The 16,675-nt window shown below is 35.7% G+C and overlaps 1 protein-coding gene across 4 annotated transcripts in view; it reads left to right on the top strand.

Moving 5' to 3' along the window:
• Window positions 1–16,675, top strand: part of PIK3C3 (phosphatidylinositol 3-kinase catalytic subunit type 3) — a 64,722-nt gene that overhangs the window by 43,276 nt on the left and 4,771 nt on the right. For all 4 annotated transcript variants that reach the window (XM_021538922.4, XM_077790059.2, XM_085567451.1 and 1 more), the window contains one exon: window positions 4,002–4,092. In XM_021538922.4, the coding sequence (XP_021394597.2) occupies window positions 4,002–4,092 (91 nt within the window). The remainder of the gene's footprint in view (window positions 1–4,001; window positions 4,093–16,675) is intronic.

Below are 16,675 nucleotides of genomic sequence, written 5' to 3'. Positions count from 1 at the left end.
ACAGTTCTGCATTTTAACAGAAACCCACTTAGAGACAGATATTCTGGCCAAGTAATGTGAAATCATAACCTCTGATGACTAAGACAAAGTGCAAACTCTGTTATCTCCATCAGATTGTGCTATATTTTGGTTCTTTATTTCCCTGAGGAATAACCAGTTCTCTATATATTTCAAATACTGTATCTTGGTGTATCAGGATTCCTGGTGGATTGAATGTTGGTTGTATAGTGAAAAAAAAAGTAAGGAATTTTAAAATTACAGGTGAAAGAATAGTTGTGTCTGTTGTTTCTGGTCGTAAGTATTTTGGCATATAATTGTTATTGTATGTTGTATAGTTAGTTTGGAGGATTTTCTTGGGGAATAGGAATAAGGAGATGCTTTCTACTTGAGCAACACTAATCAGTCAAGTGTCTTTGTCAGCAGTGCAGTAGTGAAGGAGCAGCTGTTGCGTTCTGAATGTGTTGCAGGGTAAATTGTAGCTGTCAGCAGGACTTGGGCTGTAGCAGCCTCTTATGCTTCCATTATATATGTTGAGCCTGTTTAAAGATGTTTAAATCCTGCTACATGTCAGCATTTCCTTTCCATCAAGAATTTCCTGGTTACACGTTCTCAGCAGGTTCCACAGTATGACAAAATGGATCATTTGTCCCACTGCCCTGCTCAAGGAGGGTCATCTCAGAGCACATGGCACACGGATGTTCTGAATGTTCTGGCATATCTCCACTGAGGAAGACTCTGCACCATCTCTGGGCAATCTGTGGCAGTGAAGAATTGAGTCAGAGCATTTCAGAATTTTTTCCAGAGTGAGGCTCTAGTTTTGTTCCTTCCAAGTAAGGTTTTCCCTTGCATTAGTCCTGTGAGAAGCTTGCTGTTTAGCTTGAGTTAGTGGGCATAGGTGAGGGCAGAGGAGTAGGAGGTAAGTTGGAAAAGGGACAGAAGCTGTAGTTGGGCTGAATTTTTTTTTCTCTGTGAGGGTGGGTTTCTCCCGTTGGCTGGAGCAGTTTTTCCCTAGTCTGTTCCCAATTTAGTGACTGGGGGTGCTCTCCAGATCTAGCGGAAACACTGTGCAACAAGTGGAAAGTGTGATGGCCCTTGGGAAGTGCTGCTCCTTTGGAAAGATTGTAGTGCAGGGTCTGGATAATGTTCTAAAAGCTGGGATTAGATGGTGAAGAGAGAAGAGCAAAAGCAAACCTGAATGGGATCCGGTCCATAGTCACTGAGTTTGGACTGTAAGGAAATACATAGGGAAGAATAAATGCCATAATTTATTATAGCCAGCTGTGACATGATAATGATTAGGGGTATTCATGCTCTTGAGAAGATAATTTCATTGTGGGGGAAAGAAAGGTAGTATCCTTAAGGCATTTTAAACTTAGGAATTTTTACTTTAGACCAGCTAAGCAGGGCTTTAGTTTGGGACTGCAGATAACTGTATACTTTCCTGTCCTTGTCTTTATAGTGGATGTTTGTAGCTTCACATTTGGTAAGAGTATTGCAACATCAACATCCTAAATATTTGATTGGTTTAGGACATCTATATGCAAAGGATCTGGTAAATATTGAAAAAATAAATAAATGAATGCTTAGGATCAAGCAGGTGTTTGAGATATCTACTTGAAAACAAAAGTTGCTACTCTCAGAAAACATAGTAATGAGAATTTGACCTTTTAACTGATATGGGTTTCTTTCCCTCTGTAAGGGAAAGGTCTCTATATGAGACCTCCTGTATGTAGAAGTAGAGTTTTTTTTGTTGAATTTCTTCAACAATACTCCATGTTCAAACCAGAAGATAATCAACCTTCAGTGCAGCTGAGTCCTCATTTATTTTGTACTGGGTTTCAAGAAAGCAAAGAATAATGTAAGAAGGATATAGGTTTCAGTTTGGGTAGTTCATTAAACCTCCTTAAAACTAGGAAGACCTGGCTCAGAGTTTGTTCTGGCTGTGGATGGATGTCAGCCATTCCAGAGGCCTTTGTAATGTACATGTCAAAGATAAGTGATATACCTTGCCTGACAACAGTGTTTTTCTTACAAGTCAGGCTCCTAACTCAGGTGATTCAGCAAAATCTCTCCTCTAGAGTTTGGGCTGTCAGTTCCCCAGCTGTTATCCTCATCGCATGTTTGCCAAAGATTTTGCCTATAAGAAGGATCGCAGTTGATTACCGAGTTGTAGAAATGTTGGGGTGAGGGGTAGAGGACAGATCTGCAGATAGTATAGTGAGCAATTCTTCTTTAATTGTTAGGGTTTTTTACCACTCCATACTCACCCCCAGATTCCCTTTTCTTGATTTTTTTTTTTTTCCCCCCCAAATGAGTTTCTTCAGGTGATCTTATTCTTCAAGAATCAGAAGATTTTATTGTATGGAACAGAACCATCTCTTAACTGGCATCCAACAATGATGCCTAGACTTTTAAAATCTTTTTTTACAAGCCTCCATCACATAAATAGCTCCAATAACATGTAGTGCTTTTAAGCTTTTATCCTCTGTGTGGTTGAAGAGCAAAAGGGACTCTGAGACTTTGGATTCTGTCAGTTTGAAGGGAAAACTACTGATAGAAGGCACCAGTAATCTAGGAAGAGACTTCAGAGCATGTACTTGTAACATTTAAGCATGTTTAAAACAAAATCTGCTAGTTTCAGGCAAGTAGAAGAAAAATTGATTAAAATCTGTGGTGTCAGTTCTAGCAGCAGAGCAACCTGACTTCCAGATTTCTTAGCCAGATCCGAAACAAAATGGTAGAGTTAATTTTCCTTTGTTTCTTTTAATTTGTCATAAAAGTAATATTCCTGACTCCAGCTCTCTGCCCTTGAAGTAAAACTGCTAAAAGGAATAAGGCACTGAAGATTTCTAGCCAAACAGTTGACTTGAATGCTTTTCTTATAATGTCTTAAAACTTATATTGGAATGTGTTAGGTAATGTTAGTTCCAGATAATAATAAAATGTCAAGAGGTTTTGTTGGAATTAAGTTTTTCTAGAGAGGTGTCTTTTTTGAGCAGTGTTTACTTTGTAAAATACAGCTGTGAAGCAGACCTTTTGTTTAGTTGAAATACTTTGCACTCCTTGCAATTGTCAGTTGATACATATTCAGCAGCTTCCTAATAAACAAGTTTTGCTGCTAAGAATTAATTTTCTCTCATCTGTGAACCTACTGGTTCTCTTAGCAAAGCAATATTTCAAATGGTAAAGTAACATGTCTTGTGTCTTGAAGGGAACTGGATATTTTGCAGAGGAAGGGGAGTTTCAGTTTGTGTTGAACTGCTTGAAAGTTATCCTCTCAAAAAGAAACTGACAGCTAATTTTCAGCAAGGGCAAAGTGTGCACTTTAAAAAGATAGTCGTGAGTGTTTCCAACACCATTTTAAAGCCTAAAACTGTTCTCTGATTTGTCACTTTTAATGGTTATGGATGACATTTGTACTTCCTAAATGTACTGTGCTACCACTCTTACTGGCGCTTAACTGAGCAGCTGAAGACTTGGATCTGGTTAAACGTTTAACTCATTATGTCAAAAGCCCTTGCAGTAATAGGAAAAATATTTTTTTGTACTTATGAAAACTTAATCTCTTTGGATATATATCATGCTGCTGTATCACTTCATAATAAAAAAATAACCTTTGCATTAGTATTCTAGCCTATGTATATCCTAACAGAGGTAGAAAATGGCATTAAAACCTAAAATATATGAAATCAGAGTTTATATTTGTCTCATATTTTTATGTGTCTCTGAGTAAATGTTCTGAAAATTTTAGAAAACTATAACAAAATCAGAGTATTTTATTCAATTTTGGCAGTTTGAGAGATTTTGAAGGTTAAACTTTGATAGTGTATGTCAGTATCTTGTGTTCTTTAACATAAATACTTTCAATTAATATTAAAAATGGATCTCTGAAGCATTAACAGTTCTTTGTAAGATGGTGATGAGTTCTTAAATTAAGTTGTTTACAAAATATCTTTTATACAGTTTACAACATGTTTTATCTAATCTGCTCTTCTGCTTAGGTATTCCAACTTGATCTTGAATTTATTTTCCCTCATGGTGGATGCCAACATTCCAGATATTGCTCTTGAACCTGACAAGACTGTAAAAAAGGTAATTGTGAAGCTTTCATTGTCTTCCAGTGACCCAGGGCATCTCATTACAAAAATTTCAGTCACTTGTGATGATGGCTTATTTGTGTCTCACCTGAAAATACTTGCTCTGGTTTTATAAACTTTGAGCAATTTCTTTCTTCATTGAAGTTAAAGATATAAGAGTGTACTTGGAGAACACTTAGCACATCTGCCTGTGAATACAGAATGGCTTGTCATCACCATGTAATGCTGCACACTCTGCTCTAGCACTCTGTTCCAATGGGTACTTTAGCTAAAAATAGTGTTTCCACCTTATCAAACTTAAAAGTGAAGCAGTCAATATTGACTATATCATGAAAGATTGTCTCATTTAGTCTAGAACCCTTTAAGATATGGATGGTTTTATAAAACCAGTCTTATTCTAGTTATAAAACCAGTCTACTAAAGATGTAAAACCAGTAGGCTGGTATTATTTTCATCAACAAGAAATTTTTGTTTATTGGGAAGGCAGAATTGTGTCCAATAATTCTGACTTTGTCCTTTATACTAGCTTAAGTCATTCTCCATTTGGTGTTTGAGCAAGAGTTGACATGAAAAATACTGGATACATATCCATCTAGATTTCATTACATTTACCTTTTAGACAAATGTTGGGAGTTTTTATAAACTGATTTATAGTGAAGGGCTATCTGTTTTAATTCTCTGAAAGACTTTGTGGAGCCTGTGTATCCAATGGAAATTAGTTCACTGTAATTTTTATTCAAGTGGTGGATTGTCTTTCAGATAGGCTATTCTTCACTGTTTTCAATAAGCTATGATAGCAGAGATTCAGAATCTTCAAATAAATACTTCATGTTCTAATAAAATTTCCTTGAGGAATACTAAATTGTGACTTGCACAGATTTTTCCTTTTCTCTTCAAGGTTCCAGGCTTTTCTATTTAGAGTTTCTTAGTTTCAAATCAATACAAAGAGTTCTCGCAGCTCTTCAGTTTCATATCCAGGAAACTAAGCTAGTCACAAGTGCTATGTTTTGTGGTAAAGATGACAATCCTCCTCCACTCAGCTGTTTTCCAGAGAAAATTACAGAATATTTTTTATTTCTTATCAATACTTGAACCTCACATCTATACCTAAATGCCCTACAGATTGAGTAGATTACTTACATAGAACATGGGAAATAAAAGCCTAAAGTAGGCAACTAAAATGGTTCAATACCTGCCAAGTTCTGGAAGTACCTACACTTTTGTAGAGACATCTTCTTTTCAAGGAAGAGACCTTTCCAACAGTATGCAAGTCGTGTCTTAAGAATTTCATTCTTATAAAGATGCATTTGGCTCTGCCTACCCTTGGAAACATGAGTGAATACAGTAAGGAGGGGGAAGGTATTTTATATTGCAAAGTTTACTAATAAATGCCCCATAAATCCTAGTAAAATTTGAAGTATGCATCAAAAGGTAGAGTGGGGCCAATTTGGGGTAAGTTTGTGCTTGACTGAAAAAGTCATCAGGAGCTCCAGCCAGTGGTTTCATTGAACTTCAGAAATGCTGGTTTTTAATGTTTGCACCAATAAGTTTTAGACTTATGGCGCATTTTAATCTTATTCATTACTGGTCTAGGGTTACCTGTCATTTCGTCACAAAACCCAGAATGGCTTGAGCTGGAAGGGATTTTAAAGAGGATCTCACTCCATCCTCCTGCCATGGGCCACTTCCACTAGGACAGGTTGCTCATGTGACAGTATTGTTCATCCTTGCCTTGAATGTGTTCTTGTGAGCTGTGATATTTTTTAGCAAGAGTCTTCTGATACTTGCTGCTAATCAACATGCAATGTCTGTGTTTCTTATTAATATCTTGGCATTGCATTTTATGGTGGAAAACTCCCTAGAAATGCTGTCCAAGGGTATATGCTTTCATTTACTTATGATAATGGTATGTTGGGCTCTGTAAAATACTTGTAAAGGATGGTTTTAATATAAGAGTAGTTGAGTATTTCAGACTCTTCTAAAACTCTTACTCTCTGTAAATTTTCAATATAATTTTATTGACTTAACAAATCAAGGTACAGAATTGAAAGCCAGAAAATCTTTTCTACAGCTGAGAAGTATGTTACAGTTCACTTATGTACAATAATTAAAAATCAAGATTATGTAAAGCATAACAGTATTGCATACACTTGGAGATCAATGAAGGCAGCAGAATCCAAAAGGAAATTCAGAATCACAGAGTATTGTTAGTTGGAAAGGAGCCACAAAGATCATCAAGTCCAGCTCTCAACTGAGTGGTCCATGTGGGATCAAACCCACAGCTGTGGCATTACCAGCACACACTCTGACCACCTGAACACTGAATTAGATCCATGTGGTTACTTCTAAATTCCATTACAAAGTAGAAATAACAGTGCTTTTCACTGCATGGAAAGAACACGAGCTTAGTTGTTACATGACGGATCACTGTGAGATCAAATGCAGCAATTAGTTATTAGGTTCCTGAGTTCTGACAGTGCTGCTGCTCAGTAAACTGTGTCTTTTATCATCATGGGAGATTCCAGGCTGTCCATTCATAGAGGCTTTAACATGTGAAAGCAGATAGAACTGAAGCAGTAAGAAAAGTGCTTCTGATAAGGAATGCAAATCATTTTGAGAGGGAAAGATCCTACTTCCCCAGGTTCTTTTAAATTAACGTAGAGTGTGCTTGTTACTTTAAAAAAAACCCCAAAACCTGCACAGTAAGGTATTGTCAGGAGGATAGCCAAATTGTTCAGCTCTCTCAAGTTTTGTTATCTTATATAATTTTTTTTTTTTTCCCTGACAGCTCAGCTGTCTCTGAACCCTGTTGACAGTTTGGTCTTTTTGGTTCAAAGTTGTCCTTTAAATATACTCCTTAAATTTGTACACAAAAAATACGTCATCACAGGATCCCTAAAGAGTGGGTAAGCAGAGGAGCCTCCCATTAAGCAGTTGTTGATACTATGATCTGCTGGATGCTTATGACAGTGTTCAAAGCTCCTGTGAAAGTAATTGTTTTCTTTAGTTCTCAATTTTTCATTTCACTTTAAAGGGATAAACCACAAAATAGCTTTAAATGGGCTAGGATCAGAATCATCTTAACCTCTTGTATTACACTGAATAGGTCATTGTTGTTTGGGTTTTTTTTTTTTTTTAATAATGTGCTAGAAAACTTGCTTGGGGTATTAAATACCCATTAGCCCATCTGAAGCTCATCTGAAATCAGTTATAAGCTTTGTTAGAACTAATAAAAAAAGGAACAAGGTGCCTTGCCTCTCTTGGGGTGAGTAGCAAGTTGATTCAGTCATTTAACAAGGTAATACTGTACTTTGTTGTAGAAAAATTGAATAAATGCTTTCAGCATCTCAATTGATTTTTATTTTTTTCCTTAAAGCTTTAGCAGAAAATCTATATATATTTTAACAGACTCAGATTAGGTAAAGATCCATTTTGGACTGACCTGCAAAATTAAATTACCTTTGATGTGTGAGACAAGTCAATAGCCATTTCAACCAGGGTATCACTTTCACAGAAGACAAAGGTGGAGATTTACCAATGTTTCGGTATTTAAGAAGGTGTCCTGGTGGAGAGTAGAGGTGAAGTTCATAGCCAATATTTTCCTCATTGGTGCTGTATTGGCAGCACTCACACTTACTTTCCTGTAGAACCCTTCTTTTGCTTAAGCGACCTGGAGCTAGTCAGGCTCTGAGCTTACAGGCAACAAGATATGTTAACTGTATTTCAGTTTGGATTAATCAGAATACTAGTTTGATGATTAAACTGCAAGGAGAGTAATTTCCTTTTTTGTAAAACAGAGTTTTACAAAAAGAGTTTTTTACAAAACAGAGTTTTACAGAGCTTACTGAAGTAGTAAATATATATCTTATAATGCTTATTGAAATATTACACTGCAGTTATTTTGTCAAACAGTCCGTTTGTCATAAAGAATTTTGATTTTTCAGTATTTTCAGTAGGTGTAGCTATACTGCTATTATGAAATAGACATGAATCATTATAAAGGTTACTGCTAAAGAAAGACTTTTCTTTAATGGCCATAATTTTGCTTTCTCAAAGTGAAAGCATTACAATATTGGATGGTAACTGAACTCCCAGTTTAATCTTTGTCTTCACAAAGAGACATCCTGTCCCACCAGTGGGTAAGAAGGAAGTGTCTGCCTGCTGGTTATAGAACAGTGTAAAACTGCATTTATAATAAATTTTGTGTTCCCCTTTTCTAAACTTTTAGCAGATAATCTATGTGGTCTTAGAGCCAGAATGAAGATTTTTAGTAATCATATACATATTTTAAATAAAAATAAAATTTGCACCTACCATATGGTAGTGCTGGATAGAATAAAATAAAGAACACTAGTTGATATTCCAGGTCTTGATATTGTCTATTGTCATTTGCTGCAGTGTATAGGTGTTTAATAATGGCATACTCATTCATGAGACTAGTCAAGAGATGTTGGAAGGACTTTCTTACTTTTAGTCAAAGAAAGAAACCAAGTAAGATCATAAGGAAACTTCAGTGTAACATGTTCTGTTTAGTGAGGCCTTGGATGATTTCATTTGTGATTACTTTTTTTTTTTTTTTTTTTCAAGAATTTCATACTGCTATGTTGAATGAGACCTCCTAGAAAAATCTGAGTGCAGAAAATAAAGACTATAACTACTAACCTGAGGAGCAAAGACTGTTTTGGTTTGTTTTTTTTTTTTTTTCCAAATTATCCTCTACTATCTAATAACAGTGGGACATCCCATGGAGCTCACTGACAGAATTCAATTGTATAATTAAGCTTAAAATCCAACAGTAGGAAACTGTCCAAGAGTTGTTTTGGTCCAAAAGTTATGAAATGTCTTGGGAGAAACACAGACTGAGTGAAGGCAAAATTGGAACAGTAGCTAATGTCATACACAACATCCTGTAAAATAAGTGTAGACTGCACCTCTTTTATATGGTTTATTGGCAGAGGATGGTCTAAGCACATCTAGGTGCTCTGTTCCTGTCCTCCCTGAAGGAACTTCAACAATCTTCTTCTTGTACAAAAGACAGCAGACTACACAAACTGATTTACTTACCAGAAAAAATGGCAATAGTGATAATTTTTTCTTGCTAGCATGAAAAGAAACTGAAACTCCCTATGGCTTCACCTGAAGATACAGATTTATGCACATGAGAATTTGGAAGTACACTCTTACTTGCTTTGCATAGCATTTGTTTTCAGAAATTAAATCAGTGCTGACCTTAATAATGCATTTTCACAGCTGAAATTGGACTGAAAATAAGTGAGTCATCACTGACCTGAAAATAAACAAAGCTCTATTTGAAGTTTCACAACTATTCTTAATGAGCATATGGAAAACTGGTTTATGAACCAGCTGTCTGTTTGCAGTGAGTATACACAGTATCACTCAGTGAGTTTACCCAGTATTTATAGAAAAATAGGCTAGGACTTCCCCTTTGGAAGAAAAATTTGTTGCACTGACTCACTTCCCTCACTTCAGTTTTGATCACTAGTTTCCCCATAGGAAAACCCAGAAAACAGGGATTACCAACTTCACAAAATTGCCTCCACCCTCAAACCTGGATAAACCCATTTGTTTAGTTCCTTAGTAAAGAGCTTGTCAGATTATGCCCATGAAAAAGTAACTGCAAAGCTTAAAATTAGTTGTCTTTTTGATGCTTTCATCTTCTTTTGTCCTCTCCATGTTATTTATAATGAAAGCTGTTGGTATAGTGTGCTTCATCTCATGGCTCATGACACTGGCTCCTACTGCCACTCTCTGATTTAGGCTTTTCTGAAAACCTGGCTCAAAAATGTCACAAAATGGAATTAAATTGAAAAGTAGCAGAGGATTTTCCTCAGTTTGTGTCTCCTTTTCTTTGGCCTCTGAGATAATTGCCTTTAAATTTTCCACTCTTCACATATGCTTTTCCATTTCTCAGATTTCAGGAAAAAACTGGGCTGAAATCATTATATTGACTTGTCAATGCATAACTAATAATACAATGAAGATATCGCTACACTCACTTTTTTTCCTGCCATTGCTCCATGCTTTTCCATTTCTAGCACAGCTGCAGTGCTAATTGCTAATTGTTGGGCATTGTAAAATTAGCCAGTGCTATAAATTTTAAGTAGTAATGACTAAAATCTGGAGTCAATTATGTAGCCAGTTTTGCGTAAGGAAGAGGTGCACCATCACTCTTCAGATGTAGCTAATGGATTCAGCATTGTCACCTCCTAACAAAAAAAGCCTCTTACTTTTCTACAGAAAAGCCAGATGGTTTCTATCTGTCCTTCATAGCAGATTAGACCTTTAAATGAGAAATCATCAGGGACCAATGATTCATTGTCAGACAAAGGACTCAGAGGCATTAAAGAACAGTGTCCTAATTGACTGAGCTCTGTTTCAGATATCCATTGATTAAAGAAGGTGCTGCAAAGATGCTGCGTTATAGGCAAGGTTATTGTGAGCACAGAAAGCACAAATACCTGGCCCCCGTAAGCAGGAGCTTAACTGCTGCTTATGAAAGTAGTCCCATTCATTTTGGTACCGCCCTTGGGTAGACACAAAAAAGGATAAAATCAAAAGAGAGGAAAGTTGTCTGTCTGTGGGCTGTAATACTGAGTGCACTCTCCTTGTTTCCAAGGCTCTGTGAACACTGATGGGGGCTCACCCCCCTTGATAAGAAAATGATCAGTCTAATTGTTTGGAAACTTGCAAAAAGAGAGAGCAGACATGTTTTTTCCTTTAACAGTAAATATGTCAAAGTAAAATTATTTTCATTCTACATGTATAAAAGCTGAAGCAGAGATGTGACTGGAGGTACAGAAAACTTCTGAGCTACCTTGTTTCTAAGCCTGAGCTAATTGTTCTGGTTTCTTTCACCTGGCTTGTAGTGAAACTCACACTGCTTTCGCCTGCCCCTGTGCTCCCCAGTCAGTCAAAGGATAACTGAGAGTTATGTTCCCAAATTAGTGAAATGGAAAGGACTTTCTAAGTTGGAGCTTGATAAGCCATTTTAGGCAGTGGATATCTGTCCCTTTTCACCTGACCAAAAATAGTATTTGTTAAAATGTGGTACTAAGAAACCTTTCTGAGATTTATTAATGCCAGTATGAAATTTACAGGAGAAGTCACTTTTGCTTGATTAGAGTCTGTTTGTTTCAGTAGTATTTTCTTGCTGCTCCAGGAAGGTTTATGCTTTGTAAAAGAGTCACATTGCCACTGAGCTTATTTTGCTTCAGCAGATGTTCATCTCTCTGTCCATTTGGGTCACAACACTGCAGCTGCACACCCAGCTTTTTTGTTTCTAGGCTGTTGATTTTTCATGTATATTAATTAATTTCAAATTATTGAAAAAATACAGAAGTTGGTGTAAACACCAAAACATGAACCAAGTGTGAGAATACTCTTTTGCTCCTGTTGCTTTACATTGGTCTCTAGCTGATTGTAAGTTTTTGGCCAGTATGGTGAAATTCTGAGCAGGAACAGTGTCATCTTTGACTACTGTAGTGGCTGAAACTTCAGTTCTCACAGAAGTTCAGTTTAGAGATGTTCACTAACATCTTTGTTGTCTTCTACCAAAAAAAATAATTAGAGAAGCTCACATGGCCTTGTTTAGAAACCACATTTTGTTCAAATTGAGCCCATGGAAACAAGGACTGTTGTCAGAATAGTCTCTCAAATGAAGTTCATGCAATTAAAGCATCTGAATAGTTTGTGGTGTGAGTTGTTTGGACTGTAAGCAACAGAAATAACAGGAAAGTATTTACTGAAAAAGATGAAATGTGATAGCAATTAAGCCAAGCATTAATGCCAGTTTCTGCCACATAAATATTGTAATATGGCAGAATACTGAATACTGATGATGAATACTGTAATAATTATAAGGCAAAACAGTAAAAATAATCACAAAAAAACCCTACTTTTTCCTCTTTTTTTTTGCTGTTAATTGATCTTTGTCTCATTTTAGTAGTGCTTACAGCCAGTGTATATTGTGACTCACTGGAAAAGGACACTGAAGATTCTCTTTAAAGCAGCTGAAGTTGCAATGAGCAATCCCATACTTGAGCGATAAAATTGTATAAAACATAATAAGTGTTGCTTAATGTTGCTGGAAAAATAAATACTAAAGCCCCACCAGTCTTCAGAATCTCTGAGTTGTGTTTTTTCTGAAAACTAAATAGGATAAATAAAGGGTTCCCATATGTATATCTTCTATGTCACCTTAAAATCCCACCAGTAATTCTGAAAAACAGAGTTATGAGTATCCATGAAATATGGATTTGAGGGCTGCCCTGAAGATTTTAAAAGTTTCCACAGAATTTCCAAAGTTTGTCTTAACCTTGAGCATTAAGTAACCAATCAATTTCAGAGCAAGTTTTACGAGTGAGAAGATGCTTGATAGTGAAAAATTCCTGAGTTTAATATAGTAACTGTGGTCTATATTGGACAGTAAGTCTGATTTGAGGACACAGGAAGTCCACAGAAATCTGCTCTTTGATGGAAGGGAGAGGTCAGTCTTGTGCTTTGAGAACAAAAGGCACAAGCAAAAAGTCTTGGAACTCTGCAGGGTGCACTTCCCCACAGTAGTACTACTCCCAACTGTGTTTTCATATGATTTCTCAGTTATAAGCCCATCACACTCCAAACAGCCAAAGACAGAAGATTGAGCTTGGAGATTCATTCAAATGAATGAAGACCCTGGTTTCTCAGGTCTTTAACTACCATTCTTAATAAGATGATCAGTGTTTTCTTGAGTATTTCTTCTCTTCCCTTTTGTCATCCTTTTTTTTTCTACCTTACACAGCTCTGTGGGGCTTACTGTGAGTTTTCTAAGTTTTCTGTGAAATCAGCTTCATAGGACATCTTTGATGCCATTTTCCAAAAAATACTCCTTTTAGTTCTTGAAGACACTTGAAGGAAAAGAATGGAGTCTGAGTTTACTATCAGTTAACATTGCTTGTTATTCTGGTAAATGTGCTCTTCCCCTGTGAGTTAGATTTTTGGGATAATAGTGGTGTGAAGTAGTGTTTCTTTATTTTTATTTCTGTAAAATATTTTCCCCCTTTCTTTGACTTGATACCTCACTAAGTTCCCATTTTCTGTGTGATTCTGCCGCAAGTGATGATCCCCTTCACTTTTCATCATCAAAAATTAATCCACAAGTAAATTATTACAGGCATTACACTTAAATGCTTGTCCCCTCACCCTCATGCCCTCATATTTTCTTCTGAACTGTTCTTGATATTATTTTGTCCTTTTAATTTTTTGCCATTTGAAAAACAGAAGCAGTATCAGGGTAACTGGCAGAATTTCCTTAGAAACAGAATTTCCTTACTACATCGAATTTAACTGAAGTATAGCAAAATTTCTAGTCAAACAGTTTCTTACAACTCTTTAATGCTCTTGTTGTAGACTTTGATACTAAACTATCCTCTTTTCAGGGATATAGGAAGTGGACAACTTTAATGTAGTTTCAAGTTGAAAGTCAGTATCTTGATATAGACTATTCTTATTTAGCCTCTTCATCCTTGGAAAATTCAAGTTCTGCTGTTGAGATTTAATGTTTCAAAAGAGTATTTGTATATCAAATGGAGTTTAGTGTTTCCTTTTCTGGAAACAAAGCAAAAGTTCAACTAGATTCATCAAGCTTATTTTTTTTTTTTCTGTGTTTTACGAATTCTGAACTATAACAATGCACTTATTTAAGTATCAAAGTGGGAGCTCTAAGTCTTCAGGTGGACGTCTTTGATGCCTTTGTGGTGGTCATCATTCATAAATGTGTAGAATGAGATAACTGTATATGTCATCAGAATTTCACCCCCCAAGTTTACCTGTATTTTTAATACCATGCAAAAATCTCTTCCTGTTAACCTCATCTGTGAGAAACTGTCAGAACTCATCCCACATTAAAACTTGAGAGATTTCAAATAAGAATTACTGTTGCTTTCCTACAGGAACTATAAGTTAGTGCGTATTAATCTTGTTGCTGCTGTTGCAGCTCAAGAGGTTATTTGTAATTTTGCCTTGTTTCTTCTCATCTAGTTTTCAGCGGTCAGTTTTCATGCAGGGCTAAAAAACTTGAAAGCAAAGATTCAATACTGGGCATCATTTGAGCCTTCTGTTAATTGCAAACTGATTGCAAGATCTAACAATGGATGGTTTTTTTGCATGTATATCAGTGTGCCCAATGTTTTTTGGGAAGTGGGTTTAATTAGTCATTAAATCCATATAATGAAGCTGCATCTTAATATAACTAATTGCAGAAATTCTGAGAAGGTCTTCTATGAACAAATTAGAAGATTGCTAAAATATTTGATTACTAAAGTTGTGTAAAAGAGTGTTATGGTGATTTTTTTTTCTATTTTTCTTGAAACTGGACTTACTGATTTTGATGAATTCTCATTAACATCACCTTTTCTGTGAGCACTAAATTAGATCTGAAAGAAATCTCTTCTGTAATTTGGACATTTATTTAAGCTTTTGCATAATTGCAAGCATGTGAGTAGTCGATTAAATTCTGTTGGATTCTACTGTGTACATCATTTACTGTCGAAAACTTCTGATGTGAGGGTTAATAAACTTCCTTCTCCTCTTGTTTGTTATGAAGATGAAAGTTCTTTGTAACAAGAACTTATTGGAATAATCTGCTGACTCTCTCACTGGTAACATGCTTAATTAGAAGTTTGAACTTTATTGGCTTAAATTAATTAATAAATTAATTATTATTGATCAAATATCTTTTTGAGAGGAAGTTGAGGAGAAACTCACTTTATACTTATTTCAAACATAACAGCAAAAAGTTATAAAGATAATTTTGAATGAAGAAACTTTCCCAACCTAAAGGATTCTTTAATCTTTCCATACTGTGCTGGCTAGCTTAGGCTCTTTATTACAGTGTTGAAGGGCACTATTTTGGAATATATTGCCTTTGAAAGGAACACAGAGTCATACTAAACAGAAATCAGTTAATACGCAACTGAAATCCTGAAGCATTTTTGCTCTCATAAAGAGAGTGGTTGAGTATGTGGTATCCCTGGTGCATAGAAAGCATAAAAAATAGGACATAAAGGTAGTATCACCTCACAAATTCAACCTTATTATGAAAATTGTTGAAATAGCTTACATTTTTGTCAATGGCTAGCAAACAGTGAATTCCTAGAAAATGTTCAGGAAAGACTTGACTCTGTCTTACAGTCACAATCATGAGAAGATTAAGAAACAACTTAAATAATTGGATATTTGCCTACATGAGAGATTCCTGATTGACAGCTCTTTGATATAAAAAGTTTTGAGCTCAACTGTTTGAGATTGAAATTGGACAAATTCAGATAGCAAATAAGTCACAGTTGTTAAACAGGACAATTAATCATTGAAACAATTTTCCTAGGATGTGAAACATTCTGACTTGGCATAAAGATAGGGTAAAAGAGATTGTTTGATACCATTTTACCTAGTTCATTGTGCAGGAGGCTGATATACTTCAATATGATGGTCTCCACAAGAGCTTGAATTGTTTGAGATTTATCTTTATGAGAATAAAGCATGTGACAACATGGCAACAATAAATCTACAACTAATGTGAATTTGCTGGACAATTTACTTACTGTTACCAACACTACTTTGCAAGGTAACTAGTACTTTAAATGATGGCCATAATATTGCTTAGTCAGTGCTAGGATATAGGCTCATCAGAAGAAAATTCAAGGAGAAAGAAGATAAAACTAGGTTCAGTGGAGTTAGGGCTGGGCTCCAGTATGTTAGGGAATTTTGGATCAGTTCTGAACTATTTTCTTGGAACTAGTTGGAAGTCACAGAAAGGCACCTTCATAGATGTTCTTGGCATTGCCAAGATGGAAATTGGAAAATATATGTATTGCTGTATTCTTAATAATTGTGCATTCAGCTTTTAACTCATGTACAAGTTGCAAGTACTAAGCAGAATGTGTTACTGGTACAACATTGCTGTCAAAGAAAAAAACATGTAAGGGTCTCCAGTGAACTGTTCATGGCTGGTGGATACAGTTAATGAAATTCACACTTACCATACAAAGGTCAGTTTTGATGGAGTTGATTTGCTCACACTTTCCTCCCATTCTGTATTTTTTACTTAACTGCCCTACAGTTTCTGAAAGACAAATGTTACCTAAAAATAAGTTTAGAGTAACAAAGTGTTACATCCTTTCTAAAATCATTAGGATCATCTAGACCCTTCCAAATTTGTATTTAATATGTGAAGTTCTGTGTTTTTTCTCAAGCGGCATTTCATTCTCTAGTGAATGTTGAATGTTACCTCTTTTTCTCATAGCATTTCAGTTCCACTTAAACTTGTATTCCCAAGTGTTTCTCTTGACGTTTTAACCTTGAGCTTTGAAATTACTAGTTTGAATTAGGTGATTGTTTCTAGCTTATATATACACTATCTTTTATTAAAGGTTTTATGTGTTTTTAATAACATTGTACATTTCCAACCATCTGCTGTAGCTTAGAAGGAAGAGCTAAACTAAACAGCCAAACATTAAACACTAATTCTCCACTAAACACCAAAATCACGGTGTCTTCTGTATACATTGATAGAATAATGC

Source organism: Lonchura striata, chromosome Z, assembly GCF_050655825.1.
Source record: "Lonchura striata isolate lonStrDom1 chromosome Z, ASM5065582v1, whole genome shotgun sequence".
Classification (NCBI taxonomy): Eukaryota; Metazoa; Chordata; class Aves; order Passeriformes; family Estrildidae; genus Lonchura; species Lonchura striata.
This window is presented reverse-complemented; position numbering and strand designations above follow the sequence as displayed.